Source organism: Alosa sapidissima, chromosome 8, assembly GCF_018492685.1.
Source record: "Alosa sapidissima isolate fAloSap1 chromosome 8, fAloSap1.pri, whole genome shotgun sequence".
NCBI lineage: Eukaryota > Metazoa > Chordata > Actinopteri > Clupeiformes > Clupeidae > Alosa > Alosa sapidissima.
In genome coordinates, this window is record NC_055964.1 from 36,813,077 (window position 1) to 36,829,171 (window position 16,095).

The 16,095-nt window shown below is 44.5% G+C and overlaps 1 protein-coding gene and 1 long non-coding RNA gene across 2 annotated transcripts in view; both read left to right on the forward strand.

The window, feature by feature from the left end:
* Positions 1-7,828: 7,828 nt before the first annotated feature.
* LOC121715535 lies at positions 7,829-9,196 on the forward strand. The gene is made up of 4 exons (XR_006033621.1): positions 7,829-8,123; positions 8,475-8,613; positions 8,900-8,950; positions 9,106-9,196. It is a non-coding gene; the product is annotated as an uncharacterized LOC121715535 (long non-coding RNA).
* Positions 9,197-11,571: 2,375 nt separating this feature from the next.
* Positions 11,572-16,095, forward strand: part of rxrab (retinoid x receptor, alpha b) — a 91,143-nt gene continuing 86,619 nt past the window's right edge. The window contains 1 exon segment of the mRNA XM_042101366.1: positions 11,572-11,773. Coding sequence (XP_041957300.1) covers positions 11,746-11,773 — 28 coding nt within the window. The 5' untranslated portion in view covers positions 11,572-11,745.

The window sequence follows — 16,095 nt, forward strand, 5'->3', positions numbered from 1 at the left end:
ACCACCATGACACACACACACACACACACACACACACCTTATTGAGCACCTTACCACTGCTTACTGAATCACCGAGTCAGTCCCTGCCACACACACACACCTTATTGAGCACCTTACCACTGCTTACTGAATCACCGAGTCAGTCCCTGCCACACACACACACGCACAGTCACACACACACACACACATACACACACCTTATTGAGCACCTTACCACTGCTTACTGAATCACCGAGTCAGTCCCTGCCACACACACACACCTTATTGAGCACCTTACCACTGCTTACTGAATCACCGAGTCAGTCCCTGCCACACACACACACACATAGTCACACACACACACACACACCTTATTGAGCACCTTACCACTGCTTACTGAATCACCGAGTCAGTCCCTGCCACACACACACACCTTATTGAGCACCTTACCACTGCTTACTGAATCACCGAGTCAGTCCCTGCCACACACACACACGCACAGTCACACACACACACACACATACACACACCTTATTGAGCACCTTACCACTGCTTACTGAATCACCGAGTCAGTCCCTGCCACACACACACACCTTATTGAGCACCTTACCACTGCTTACTGAATCACCGAGTCAGTCCCTGCCACACACACACACACATAGTCACACACACACACACACACCTTATTGAGCACCTTACCACTGCTTACTGAATCACCGAGTCAGTCCCTGCCACACACACACACGCACAGTCACACACACACACACACACCTTATTGAGCACCTTACCACTGCTTACTGAATCACCGAGTCAGTCCCTGCCACACACACACACGCATAGTCACACACACACACACGCACCTTATTGAGCACCTTACCACTGCTTACTGAATCACCGAGTCAGTCCCTGCCACACACGCACACACATAGTCACACACACACACACACATACGCACACATGGACACACACACGCACACACAGACACACACACACACACACACATACGCACACATGGACACACACACGCACACACAGACACACACACACACACACACATACACACACATGGACACACACACGCACACACAGACACACACGCACACACACACACACACACACACACACACACATAACGCACCCTTCTCACAGATGAGGTCAACTGCTCCCGGCTCCCTGCAGGTTGACCCTGTGGCTCAAACCTTCTACAGCCACTGGTCCTCCAGCTTGATGGAATGTGACCCTGGTAAACACACACACACACAGTCACTCACATATACACACCTTCCTGTCTATGGCACATACAAACACACACACACCTCTGCACCCCTGCCCTGTAACACACTGCTACATCACACAAACACACACACACACACACTGAAAAATGAGCTGCCCTGACACATCTGAAGATCAGCCCTAACACCTCCTGATGAGGTTCCTCTGCTGTCACTAATCCTAATTGCCTTTCTCCAGTGCACAGATTACACTGGCCAGCCTGACCACGATCCCCTCTCCAACGACAGCGACGCTTAGAGACGCACAAACCGGAGCCCAGCCGGAGCTGAGCCAGAGCCCAACCGGAGCCCAGCCGGAGCCCCCAACCGGAGCCCCCAACCGGAGCCCAGCCGGAGCCGAGCCAGAGCCCAGCCGGAGCCAAGCCAGAGCCCAACCGGAGCCGAGCCGGAGCTGGAGGACACAGCTGATCTCCTACTGCACCAGGAGACGGCCTGACTAATAACCACTCTTGGCTAATCAGAGGAGCAAGTATGTGTGTGTGTGTGTGTGTGTGTGTGTGTGTGGAATGGATATTGTTTGGTCTGTGAATCAGGAAGTATCATTGACACAAAGCTTTCTCAAGAGGATAATGTTACATCTAATAAAGAGTATGCCGACCTCAAATCGCTGCGGAGTCAGGAAACTTTGGGATTATTTATTATTGTTTCCACTGTGGAGCCCGAGCTGCTTGTCTTGCAGTGCTGGACGAGTTTGGAGTGGAGTGGTGTGGAGTGGTGTGTGGTGGAGTGGAGTGGTGGTGTGGTGTGTGGTGGTGTGGAGTGGAGTGGAGTGGAGTGGTGTGGTGTGGTGTGGTGTGGAGTGGAGTGTGGTGGTGTGGAGTGGAGTGGTGTGGTGTGGAGTGGAGTGGTGTGGTGTGGTGTGGAGTGGAGTGGTGTGGTGTGGTGGTGTGGAGTGGTGTGGAGTGGTGGAGTGGTGTGTGGTGGTGTGGAGTGGAATGGTGTGGTGTGGAGTGGAGTGTGGTGGAGTGGTGTGGAGTGGAGTGGAGTGGTGGTGTGGTGTGGAGTGGAGTTGTGTGGTGGTGTGTGGTGGTGTGGAGTGGAGTGGTGTGGTGTGGAGTGTGGAGTGGTGTGGAGTGTGGAGTGGAGTGGTGTGTGGTGTGGAGTGGTGTGGTGTGGAGTGGTGTGTGGTGGAGGGGAGTGGTGGAGTGGAGTGGTGGTGTGGAGTGGAGTGGAGTGGTGTGTGGTGGAGTGGAGTGGTGTGTGGTGGTGTGGAGTGGTGGTGTGGTGTGGAGTGGTGTGTGGTGGTGTGGAGTGGAGTGGTGGTGTGGAGTGGAGTGTGGTGGTGTGGAGTGGAGTGGTGTGTGGTGGTGTGGTGTGTGGTGGAGGGGAGTGGTGGAGTGGAGTGGTGGTGTGGAGTGGAGTGGAGTGTGTGGTGTGGAGTGGAGTGGTGTGGAGTGGAGTGGTGTGGAGTGGAGTGGTGTGTGGTGGTGTGGAGTGGTGGTGGAGTGGAGTGGTGTGGAGTGTGGTGGTGGTGTGGAGTGGAGTGGAGTGTGTGGTGTGGAGTGTGGTGGAGTGGAGTGGTGTGGAGTGGTGTGTGGTGGAGGGGAGTGGTGGAGTGGAGTGGAGTGGAGTGTGGTGGTGTGGTGTGGAGTGGTGTGGAGTGGAGTGGTGGTGTGGAGTGGAGTGGAGTGTGTGGTGTGGTGGTGGAGTGGAGTGGTGTGGAGTGGAGTGGTGTGGAGTGTGGTGGAGTGGAGTGGTGTGGAGTGGTGTGGAGTGGAGTGGAGTGTGGTGGAGTGTGGTGGTGTGGAGTGGTGTGGAGTGTGGTGGAGTGGAGTGGTGTGGTGTGGAGTGTGGTGGTGTGGAGTGGTGTGGAGTGGAGTGGAGTGTGGTGGTGTGGAGTGTGGTGGTGTGAAGTGGAGTGTGGTGGTGTGGTGTGGTGGACTGGCCTTTCTCTTCAGCATTGACAGGACTGGACACTAGAGGAATGGTGATCTGTCTCGAGGTGCCCTATGTGTGTGTGTGTGTGTGTGTGTGTGAGAGACACATGTGTGCATATGAAGGTGACATGTATGTGTTTGTGTTTGTGTGTGTGTGTATGTGTACTGTATATGTGTGTTTGTGTGTGTATGTGACGTGTGTGTGTGTGTGTGTGAGTGTGTATGTGTATAGATGTATATGTGTGTTTGTGTGTGTATCTGACTTGTGTGTTTGTGATGTGTGTATGTGACGTGTGTGTGTGTGTGTCCGTGTACATATGAGTGAGTGAGTGAGTGGGTGGGTGGGGTCTGCTTGTCAGTCTCAGGGCTTGTTGTGTTAACCTCTGACCCTGCACTCATCTGTTGGCAGGACACAGGAGGCCAGCACCGGAACACACGTGGCCCAGAGGCGGCCCTGATCTGGCTCTGACGCCGACCCACTCCACCCAAGAACCAGCTACATCCGTTGTACAGCTGTGCAAAGACAATAAAGGCATTCTATTCTATTCTGTTCTGTTCTGTTCTGTTCTGTTCTGTCCTATTCTATTCTATTTTTACAATGTAGAAATCACATACTACAACATCAACATAATTCATACCAACACAATCAAATTTGTGACTGCAGAGTTTTATTTTAGCATGGGTTTCCTCCGTAAAAGAGACCTGCATGTAACTTCACAGTATGCAGTTAAAATCTTTAAATTTGCGGACGTGTCTTGGCTTTATTTTTTTGGCCAAAAAGGTCTCTAAGCTCTTAACAAGGATACAAGGATACAAGGAAGTTTATTGTCACATGCATATAGTTACTGGAAGTAAGAAATGCAGTGAAATTATGTCTGGTGTCAGCCTATTTGTGCATGTATGGGGGGGGGGGGGGTAAAAAGTGCAGTAGAAGAGGGGTTTAGTAGATTAAGTAGCAAGGGCTGCATAAGAAAGGTGGGGGAGGATTGGGGGGGGGGGGCACCAACAAGGAGCACCCAAGAGCAACAGGGGCAAGGAAAAACTAGACCTGTTGGCTCTGTAAGCAAATTGGAGGGGGTCGAAGGAGGCAGGGAGGGATGAGCAGATAATGTTTTTCACAAGCTTCTCAAAACACTTCATCACTGTAGACGTCAGGGCTACTGGGCGCTAGTCATTCAGACATGATGGACTTTTGTTTTTCGGTACTGGAACAATAATAGACTGCTTGAGGCAAGTAAGAACTGTCTCTTGAGCCAATGATGTGTTAAATATATAAGTGAACACAGGAGCTAACTGAGCAGCGCAGGATTTCAAAACCCTGTTAGAAAATCCATCCGGTCCAGCAGCTTTTCTACAATTAACCCTCCTAAAGGCATTGCTCACATCGACCTCAGAGACACAGAAAGGTGCATCCTCATTTGCTTCACATGCTGCAGCTAGTGCAAGATAGTCTGTGTTTTTCATGTCAAAGCGAGCATAAAAAGCATTAAGTTCATCAGGGATTGAATTTTTAAATATTTTAATTTAAATACTCGATACATTATCGAGTATTTAAATTACTTATGGGGAAATAACACCCGGCATTGAAACCTCATACATTCACTAAATCCAGGAGGTGTATGCGAGAGAAGCCCCTTTCTGCTGCAGAGCAAGTGTCACATGATCGCTATAGTGGTCCACGTTGTCACAGGCACGCCTAATGTTTATTTTGTGCAGCTAGACTAGGCTACTTGGGATTTTGTGCCGCTACTTCTGTTCAAGTAGCATGAGATAGTCACATTTTTTCCTACATGGTATTATATGGAGGTCTTTGAGTATTTTAATAGTCAGTTGTAAGCAAAGAACTCTTCTCATGTAACCCTTTTGTAAATGGACTGAAGTTTGGTCTAAATATCTACGTTTATCGATTATGCTAACCGTTAGCATCTCTATGGGATTTCTCATATACATTAGCCATAAACTAACGCTTTAGTTTCTATTCTGTAACTTGGAATGCTACCTACATGATTGCTCTTAAACAAAACATCGAAGGAAATAACTGAGATGCACTCTGTTGGTCTGCTTCATTTTACAGTGAATCCTTAAGTAGGCTAAAGGTTTTTGAAAGGATCAGCTTCAGACTTTCTCATGTCATTGCCACACACTCAAGTGGGGGCAGAATTGGAATGTGTCATAGAGTGACAATGCATTGGTTGATTTGGTTAAAAAGTCACAGGTTAGGTTATTGGTTATTATTGTATTGATGCTACTTATAAATAATGAGCTGTAAAGCGACTCAGACTTTTTACAAAAATGTTTTAAAGGATATCGACTAATTATCGTTATCGTCAAAATCACAAAAAATATCGAGATATTATTTTTTGTCCATATCGCCCACCCCTAATCAGTTAGCATATTGATGTAACTCAATGATACTTCCGTAAACTCATTGATGTCAGCAGAGTTCGTCTTGAACATCTCCCAGTCAACGTTGCTAAGGGCGTCCTGTAGCCTGGCTTCCGATTGGTCAGTCCAGCGCTTGACCTCCTTCGTCACTGGGGGGTCCGTCTGACTTCTCTGTTCGTACATAGGCAGTAGGAAAACAGCGGCATTATCTGATTTTCCGAAAGCTGGTAGAACACTGTTCTTGAACTGTGTGTAGCAGTGATCCAGTGTGTTGCAAGGGCGCGGGAAGGGGGGTGCTGAGGGTGCTGCAGCACCCCCTGCTGGCAGGAGATAGATTTTTAAATTTTGTTATATAGCCTATATTTTTAAATAATTACTAATTCGCTGTCTGTCATTATTTATATTTGTGTATGTGAAATGGTGAGTCAAATAGCAAAAAAGGGTTATGGATTGGTTGGAATATAGGCTACTAAAAATTAACAGTTATAGAGATCAACGTGAACGTGAGTCAGTTACTGTAAGAACCGTAGTGTGGTTTCAGCTATGTGATAGCCAGAGAATGTCTAATCTGTAAACGGGCTCTGGTGATAGCGATCAAGTGTGTAGGCTTACGATTGATATAGGCCTACATATTCTACGATTTACACGTTCAAAAAACATGGATAAGCTGAAAGAAAATTTAATTGTGTTGTACAGTTTTGCAAAATTAATAAATTATAGCTAGTGAAATCATTTCACTAGTCGCAGATAGAAATTATTAGGACACATTCTTGCTGTGGAGACAACACACTAGGCTATTCAGGAATTATTTGCGAGATCATTGCAGCCTGATTATTAGCCTATATTTAAAGCCAAACATCTCTGGTGTGGTTTTGATCACCGGCGGCAGAAAAGTAATTTTTCTTAGCTGTACTGAAATAGGCTAATGATGTCAAGTGCGCTTCTGTGGGGTTAGGGTGGGTGCAGTGGAGTCGGAGTGCTGTCGCGGAACATTGGAATTTGTGGCTGCCCAGGACGTAGATAGATAGATAGATAGATATACGTTATTGATCCCTAAAACTTCTCTCTATCACCCGCACACCGCACTAAAATTATGTATTTAGCAGTCAAAATCCGAAACATGTCCAGGAGGGGAGAAATCGTCGACATCCATTATTTTTGTTATTCAGCACCCCTGGTCAAAAATAGGTTCCCGCGCGCCTGGTGTGTTGTCACCACGTGTAGGGAAGTGAATGTGTTGAATAAATTCAGGCATGGACCAGTTCAGATGTACTTGATTGAAATCACCGGCCACAGTAAGCGCCGCTTCAGGGTGCGTGTGTTGTTGTCTATTTAAAGGAGAATTCCGGTGTGATATTGACCTAAAGTGTATTGAAACATGATACCGAGTGTGAACGTATGTCTCATAGCCCATCTCGGCTTGTCCCCTGCATTCCAAAATCTGGCGCTAGTTAGCCGATGCTACCAACAGCTTTTTCAATAGTGGTGCTTCGGCATCGGGCTAGCCATGCAAATAAATCACTGTTTTACACCCATTTACGAGGCTCAATGTATCTCCACACTTCATTGGTAGACTTCCGAGGGCCCTGACATTTAAAACGAGACATTGAGAACTTTGAAAAAGCACTGGTAGTTTACTTACAAGACGATTTATACAGACAGTATCTTCACGAAGTTTAGCGTTTGCAGCCATCTTGAATTTAGTCACGATAAGTCAGATCAGATTCCAAAAATAATTCCGTGGAAATGCATGGATTCCAGTTGCTGCTACTGGAAGAAACTGGAATCCATGCATTTCCACTGAATTCTTTTTGGAATCTGATCCCTTATCATACCTGTTCATTCTTACTCGTCGCTCGACTTATCGTGACTAAATTCAAGATGGCTGCAAACGCTAAACTTCGTGAAGATACTGTCTGTATAAATCGCCTTGTAAGTAAACTACCAGTGCTTTTTCAAAGTTCTCAATGTCTCGTTTTAAATGTCAGGGCCCTCGGAAGTCTACCAATGAAGTGTGGAGATACATTAAGCCTCGTAAATGGTGTAAAACAGTGATTTATTTGCATGGCTAGCCCGATGCAAAAGCACCACCATTGAAAAAGCTGTTGGTAGCATCGGCTAACTAGCGCCAGATTTTGGAGTGCAGGGGACAAGCCGAGATGGGCTATGAGACATACGTTCACACTCGGTATCATGTTTCAACACACTTTAGGTCAATATCACACCGGAATTCTCCTTTAATTTCATGGAAATGGCATTGCAAGTAATGTGTTTTGTTTTTGTGCACTATCAAACTACTTTGTCATGCTTTGTGCGCTGACATTCTTGCAAAACCATTCATACCCATGCTAAATTATGGAAATGTAAAAGTTGAATTGTATTGAAAAGGACCATGTATGGTCATGTAGTATATTTGAGCACTGAAACCCCTTTTTTTACCTTTTAGAGAGGGAGGCAATACTTGAAAGCTACATCAAGGACACCGGAGGAAGGACCAGAAGACCTGAGACCAAGACGACCCAAGCCCAACCCGTAGTATGCTTCACTGACAAATGTTGATGTTGATGCTTCATCATCACATAGACCAAAGGTAATCAAAAATTAATGTTTACTTATGAATATAACTTTTTTGTTAAAGGTCTATTTTTGAATGCAGAACATAACCTTTTGTTTCTGAGAATTTATACATTTGTTTGAGTAGTTTTGATCTTTTGAATGACAAGAAATTAGCTTCAAGCTACTGGGGACACAAAGTGAACTGAAATACCTTTCCAACCATATCTTTCTATGATGGTTGGTACAGCTTCCCTACAGTCTCAGATAGCAGTCTCAGATGGGAGACACTTCATGAGTGGGAATATCCCAGGACATTACATATTACGCGAGTATACCCTTTACCAACGCCACTCTCATTCATGCTGTATATTCTGTTCACTTGCAGGTTTCAGAGAAGGCTGGTAGAGCTCTCTATTAGTGTGAGCTGTGGGAGATAACCAAGAACTGACAACCGCCTAAAGAAGAGGTGGCGATAAAGGCTCTCCAAGAGGAGGTTGTGAGTCTGAAGGCTTTTATTTAACAAGGTTTGTAGAATGTTTTCATACAGATGTGAAATTTTACATTAAAATGAACATGTTTAACTTTAATGAAATAGCAGCTTCTTGGTTGTACAAGTTTAGTAAAAAATTTCAGTGTTTATCTGTGTGCTTCTCTCTTCTGTGTATATGATATATTAGTTGTGTTGTCTCATTTAAAAGTGTTAGGCTGTCTGTGTGGACTGCTTCACATTTTCGCCTGACCATCATAGATCTTTTCTGTGTTAGTAAACTGTAACTATTTGAGGTCCTAATTGATTGTGCTATTTTTTAGGAGGCACTTAGAGGGAATGCCTGGACCCTGAGAGGACTAAGACGATAATTGGTGAGTTTATTTCATTTGTATGTCTTTCTCTCCAACTCACTTTGTATTTATCTCCAATTATCGTGAGAACACAACAGTGTTTCTGCACTTTAGCATCTGTATTTGTGTCACTAATATTTTGCATGTTCTATTTGTATATGTTCTGTCTTATTCAGAGGCCACCCTGAAGCAGTTCCCAGGCCAGACACTCACTCCAGATTGCTGGGCCAGGCAATAAATGCCAAAGTGACAGAACTGAGGTTCCCTAACAAAAACAAAGATTTTCAATAAAATAGAATAAAAGATAACAGAAGTGTTGTGTGTGTCTTCCTCTTTATACTGATACTATGGTTGATTTTAAGTAAACACAATAGTGAAATATTTATTGATCAGTGCGGAAAATATCAAACCATAGTAGAATATGAACTATATTAGAGACATGTCTGAAATATATAGATCATGTGATCAGAATCTTCATCAAGGGTCATGTGATCATGCTTCTTAGTGTCATATATTTAAATATATTTAATTATATGCATAAAATATAAGAAAGTGGCCAATATTGAATATTTACTTATATTTTGAAATATATTGATACATACATGGAAATATATGTATTTAACATAGATGTAAATATATTTATTTAACATAGATGTGCTTATACTGGAATATGTTCAAGCTGCATATATGTGAATATATTATTTTTCTCCATGATCAGGTTTAGCATGTCTTACCCGAGGCTAAGCAGAACGCATGCATTCATCTAATCTATTATTATGACCGCCACTAGCCTAGCATTCATTTATTTGCATTCATCTAATCTATTATTTACCCAATATGACAGCATCTAAAGCATGTGTAATTGTCTCTGATATATGCACGTGTATGTGTTTTCATGTGCCTTTAAATGTGTGTGTGTGTGTGTGGTGTGTGTGTGCAATGCTGTCTACTATGTCTAGTATAGATGAATCTTTTTTAAGCACAGAGGCATGTCTCAGTCCTCATATTCCACCGACAGAATCCAGGTGGTTCAAAGATACTTTCATTTGTCATATACTCACACACACACACGCACACACACACATATTAACTCACAAACACACACACACACACTCATTAACTCACTCACACACACACACACACACACACAGCAACAAAAACTCACATCCTGCACTGCACCATGCAGACTCCACTGCGTGTAAGGCTGTTTCAACTATACAAAAAACAAGCTTTCAGCTCATGTTTGGACGACAGAGTGCCACTAGCCTATAGTGATGCAATGTCCCAGGAGTCAGGTGTGCGTGTGCTGTGGCATGCAGTGGGCATAAACTGGACATACATAGGGTACAGTGGGCATGAACTGGGCATACATAGGGTACAGTGGGCATAAACTGGACATACATAGGGTACAGTGGGCATAAACTGGGCATACATAGGGTACAGTGGGCATAAACTGGGCATACATAGGGTACAGTGGGCATAAACTGGGCATACATTGGGCATAAACTGGGCATACATAGGGCATAAACTGGGCATACATTGGGCATAAACTGGGCATACATTGGGCACAATGAAGCACTACTGCTGCTGCTGCTGCTGCCAGCCTCAGCTGCTGAGCTCATAATGTGGATGGATGGGCTGGATCTTTAATGCGCCGGCTGCATTAATTAATAATTAATTAATGATGAATTCCCTTCATCTCCCGGCAGCAGCTGCAGCAGCAGAGGTAGAGGCTGGAGATGAGGCGTGTGCAACGTTGCAGAGATGCAGGCTTGCAGAACACACACACACACACACACACACACACACACACTACATGCAACATCACACACTCCCACAGCAGGCCTGAGACCAGCACACAAAATGTGCGTGCGTGTGTGTGTGTGTGTGTGTGTGTGTGTGAAAGAGAGATAGGATCTCATGAAGTCTCCACAGGATTAACACACCACACCATTAAGTGAAAGTATTTCAAAAAGCTTTACAAAAAAGGGTTGTACGCAGTCTCTAAAAGACAGATTATAGCCTAATTGTGACAATAAACACACAAATCTTAACACAAAATTATTTCAAAGCAGTTTGTAATGTTCGTTCCATTTAAAATGTTTTAGTCATTATGCGGTGACAGTTACTGGATCATTATATGCACAGAGAGGAAGGCCTGGCACGCTCCACTGCAGATAGGGGGAGAGCACAGAGGATGAAACGATCTATTTTATATTTATATATATTTATAATCTATTTTTAATATAAAAATATGCAAAACTGCAGTGTCTGCCACTGTGTCACATATATAATACTTTAATCACAATGCACTGAGACTATTGGATTGATTGATTATGTCCACAGTCCACTATGTTTCTTTATCTTTGGTTGGTAGGGTGCTTTTTTGGTTACAGTCTACAGCATGTTTACAGTTTTCACTTATTCAGGTAGTCTATCTATGATTATGCAAATGGACGTTTATTTTTCTGGTAAAAGAGAAATGCAGCACGACTGCTCTGTAGGCCAACGGTGTTGCACAGCACAGGCGTTGAGAACTCGTCACTGCGTGTGCGCTGGCGCCAGTCGGAGTCCCCCCACGCGCCTCCCCGCGTGTGTGGCTGGTAGGGGCAGGCGAGGAATGAGGAGCGCTGAGCCTGGGAGCGAGCGCAGCACTGACCGAAACCGACAGAGTTTAGTTGCACGAAGTAGATTTTGACAGCGGAATTCAGACTTTAGACTGTCACCAGCAACGGCCTCTGGATGATTGCAGCCTGCTTACCGGAGTAGGATACGGTGTTGCTCCCTTCTTGGAAACTCCGCTGGAATGAGCTAACATGGAAACCAAACCTTTTCTGTCTTTAGGTGAGTTTTGCTCCCTGCACAAAATATGGTTTCTATTAACTCCAATTGTTGAGGAGAGATGGTCTCGAGCTGCTTATTCGCGCTAAATGTCACCACCATAGTTAATCACTTTGCATTTCATTTTCCGCGAGACTCCGCTGTCTAATGTAAAACACATCATCACAGTGTTGAATTACAGCAGACTAATATTCGCTACTAAGTGATGTCGATACAATCAACAAGACACCTGGGAACTCCTGTTGGCTTCCATAGTTTTCTAGAAGTGCCATTTGAGCAGGCAGCTATAGGCTACAGAATACACTCACATAGTGTAGCCTACATAGTTGCGGGTTTGGCTTGGCCAGTTGATACGTTGGCCGATAGACTTGATGTATATCGTGCCATCTGACCGTGAAGAAAACATATGCTCAGGAATCTGTGCTTAGACCAGATTATACTGTGAGCGTTTCCTATTTGTTTGAAACATTTATCGTTAGCTACATGCGGGGAACGCACCCTTCCTCTGTCAGCACGCGCTGGAGTTTCCGCTGCGCGCGGGGACATTCTGAGTGATCCCTCGCTGATCACAAAACCCAAGCTGTTTTAGCGACTTATCACAGCATGAAGACATCGGTGACTTTCAGATGGTGAATGCTGAACTGACCGATTAGTGCCAGAGAACACGAGGAGTCTGGGGAAACTATCGAACGCCAGATATTGCGTAATATCCTTCTCCATGTTGGGCAGAATTTGTCTCGTTTTCTGTGGCTTAAATATCTCATATCCATCTGACATGACAGTCTCGAAGAGGTATTGAAAACAAAATACTGGGAACCTAAAATTGAGAATAATGCTGAGCACTCGTGATGATACAGATTACACTAAGGAGACACGTTTCAAACCCCAAAATGTATCCGAGTAAATGTAGAGTTCTTCTGTCCAACAGGTCTTTTAAACAAACAAACTGCAGTGCATGTTGAAACTGATATTTAATCTAAACACGTGCGTCAGTTCTCAGGAATGCTGCTTGTTTTTAGTAGTTTATAAGACCCGCGAAATGTCATTGCTATTGTGAAGGCCAAGTCCCCTCTATTCGTACACTTTTATTGGCATTTTTGAAAAAGGACATTTCGCAAGGACTTTTTTTTTTTACTGCCGGAGCCCGACCCCCTTCCCGCGCCTCCCAAGTCCACGGTCGTTAATGAGCGCCCGGTTCGCATTGCTGGAGGAATGGCTCTTTCACGGGCCGGCCCAATAAAAGCCAGACTGTTTGGGTTTACTGCTCACTTTTGTGTTTCTGAAGTCATGATTAGTCCTTTGTGGAAGTCTGCAGCTGTCATTTTTATTGGCGAGGCTTTAAAGGGAAAGTGAATTGCTTAAAGTGACAGCATTTCCCAGACACCTCCTGGCTTAGTCCAAACTGGGGGAGTTGATCACTTCCCAGCCACTATTGCCAAGTTGAGAAACACCCCCTGCACAGAGGGTACAGAAACATGTCACTGCGCAGAGAAATGGTGTCATAGATCTGCACTAGACATTGTCATAGATCTCCACTAGACAATAAGTATAAGTATATATATTATATACTCTTTTGATCCCGTGAGGCCGGGAAATTTGCATTTATCCCAATCTGTGAATTAGTGAAACACACTCAGCAGCACACAGTGAACACACAGTGAGGTGAAGCACACACTAATCCCGGCGCAGTGAGCTGCCTGCTTCAACAGCGGCGCTCGGGGAGCAGTGAGGGGTTAGGTGCCTTGCTCAAGGGCACTTCAGCCATATGGTCGGGGTTTGAACCAGCAACCCTCCAGTTTCAAGTCCGAAGCGCTAACCAGTAGGCCACGGCTGCCCCAGCAACCTATAGCAGCCTATTGCAATACTCACTGTGTCAGTGTGATCACAGGAAGAAAAAAACGTCATATGTATGTCCTGCCAAGCATTTGGAGTCATTTCCAGTGCTGAAGTTTGGAGGTCACATCACAACTGGCCTGGTGTGGAGGTTTTGAAGGTCATTCTAGACTGATTTGTGTGTGTGTGTGTGGGGGGGTACTCTTGTCCTTCTGTTGTGTAGAAGTGATCACAGAGTTGGTGAAGAGGTGGTTTTTAGAGTAGGGGTCTCCTGTGTGTGTGTGTGTGTGAGGGTTCTCCTGGGGCCTTGATGGAAATGATATACTGGGGTCAGATAACAGGTGAAATGAGAACTTTGTGCAGATAGCGAATATGTGATTTTGGGGACAGAAAACACACACAGGTGAAATGAAATGAGAGAGATGTTTTGCAGCGGAGAGTGATATATGATTTCAGGATTTCTGCAGCGGTAGTAGAGTGATATGTGATTTCAGGATTTCTGGAGCGGAGAGTGATATATGATTTCAGGATTTCTGCAGCGGTAGTAGAGTGATATGTGATTTCAGGATTTCTGGAGCGGAGAGTGATATATGATTTCAGGATTTCTGGAGCGGAGAGTGATATATGATTTCAGGATTTCTGCAGCGGTAGTAGAGGGATATGTGATTTCAGGATTTCTGGAGCGGAGAGTGATATATGATTTCAGGATTTCTGGAGCGGAGAGTGATATATGATTTCAGGATTTCTGCAGCGGTAGTAGAGTGATATGTGATTTCAGGATTTCTGGAGCGGAGAGTGATATATGATTTCAGGATTTCTGCAGCGGTAGTAGAGTGATATGTGATTTCAGGATTTCTGGAGCGGAGAGTGATATATGATTTCAGGATTTCTGGAGCGGAGAGTGATATATGATTTCAGGATTTCTGCAGCGGTAGTAAAGTGATATGTGATTTCAGGATTTCTGGAGCGGAGAGTGATATGTGATTTCAGGATTTCTGGAGCGGAGAGTGATATATGATTTCAGGATTTCTGCAGCGGTAGTAGAGGGATATGTGATTTCAGGATTTCTGCAGCGGTAGTAGAGGGATATGTGATTTCAGGATTTCTGGAGCGGAGAGTGATATGTGATTTCAGGATTTCTGGACTGATAAGAGAGAGAGTGGGCGTAGGGTGCTGCTCAGGGTCAACTCTGAGCTCCGACTATTATAATGTTATAATAATAATAATATTATAATAACTAATTATAATGCAGCTGTGTAATGGACAGTACGGCTGAACCACACTGATATACCACCATAGGATGAACACACAGTACCGACAGGGCCTAATGTGTGTGTGTGTGTGTGTGTGTGTGTGTGTGTGTATGTGTGTGTGTGTGTGTGTGTGTGTGTGTGTGAGAGAGTGTGTGTGTGTGAGAGAGTGTGTGAGAGAGAAAGTGATGAATATGAATGATCTGACCTGATTTACAGTTTATAGTCTAATGGAGCAGCACTACCAACATGACCTAATATGTGCATGTGTGTATCAGACATATTGTGTGTGTGTGTGTGTGTGTGTATGTGTGTGTGATTTGGGTGAGAAGAGAGATGAAGTATATATGAGTGTGTGTGAGTGATGTTAGACGTATGTAAGAGCTTGTATGTTTGTGTGGCAATTGATGAATATCTTTTTGCAATGTTAATAATGTGTGTGTGTGTGTGTGTGTGTGTGTGAGAGAGAGAGTGTGTCTGAAAGATTGTGACATGTGTGTGTTTGTGTGTTTTGTTAATGCATGTGCATTAATTAATGCACTATACCACATGATGTACAAAATAAACAAAGCATTAGCATCGTAGCAGCATCAAAATGTTGGATTTGTAAATATTATTTAATTACATATTTCCATGATTACTTTATACTTTTTCACACTGTGTCTTGTGGTACATATAACTCACCTAATATATTGTATGTGTTCCTATATCTCACCTGATATATTATACATGTTCCTATAACTCACCTGATAGATCGTATGTGTTCCTATAACTCACCTGATAGATCATGATGCTGACAACGCCACATGTCTGGAGCATAACAACGGATACAAATGGACACACAATCTATATTGTTGCTATGGAGAGCAGTGGAAACACAATCTATATTGTTGCCATGGAGAGCAATGGACACTAATGTGTGCGTGGTGGGACATGTAGAAAGTAGAAAGTGAAAGTGAGTGTTTGCATGGGTGTTAGGGGGTATGGCAGGGTCGCCGTATGGGTGTAGGGGGGGCATGGCAGAGTCGCCACGATGTTGATCTGGCTGCACTCAGGCTAGAGATGATGTTGAACTCCACGTGACTGAGATGGGATCCCCACTGATCTCCACATGACTGAGATTGGATCCCCACTCTCAGAGAGACTGTTTCAGTCCTCACTTTATCAGCAGACATGGAGAAAGCTGAAGTTTAGATCAGTGAAAGCAATCACAGCATAAAGACAGAGCGAACGAAACAGTCA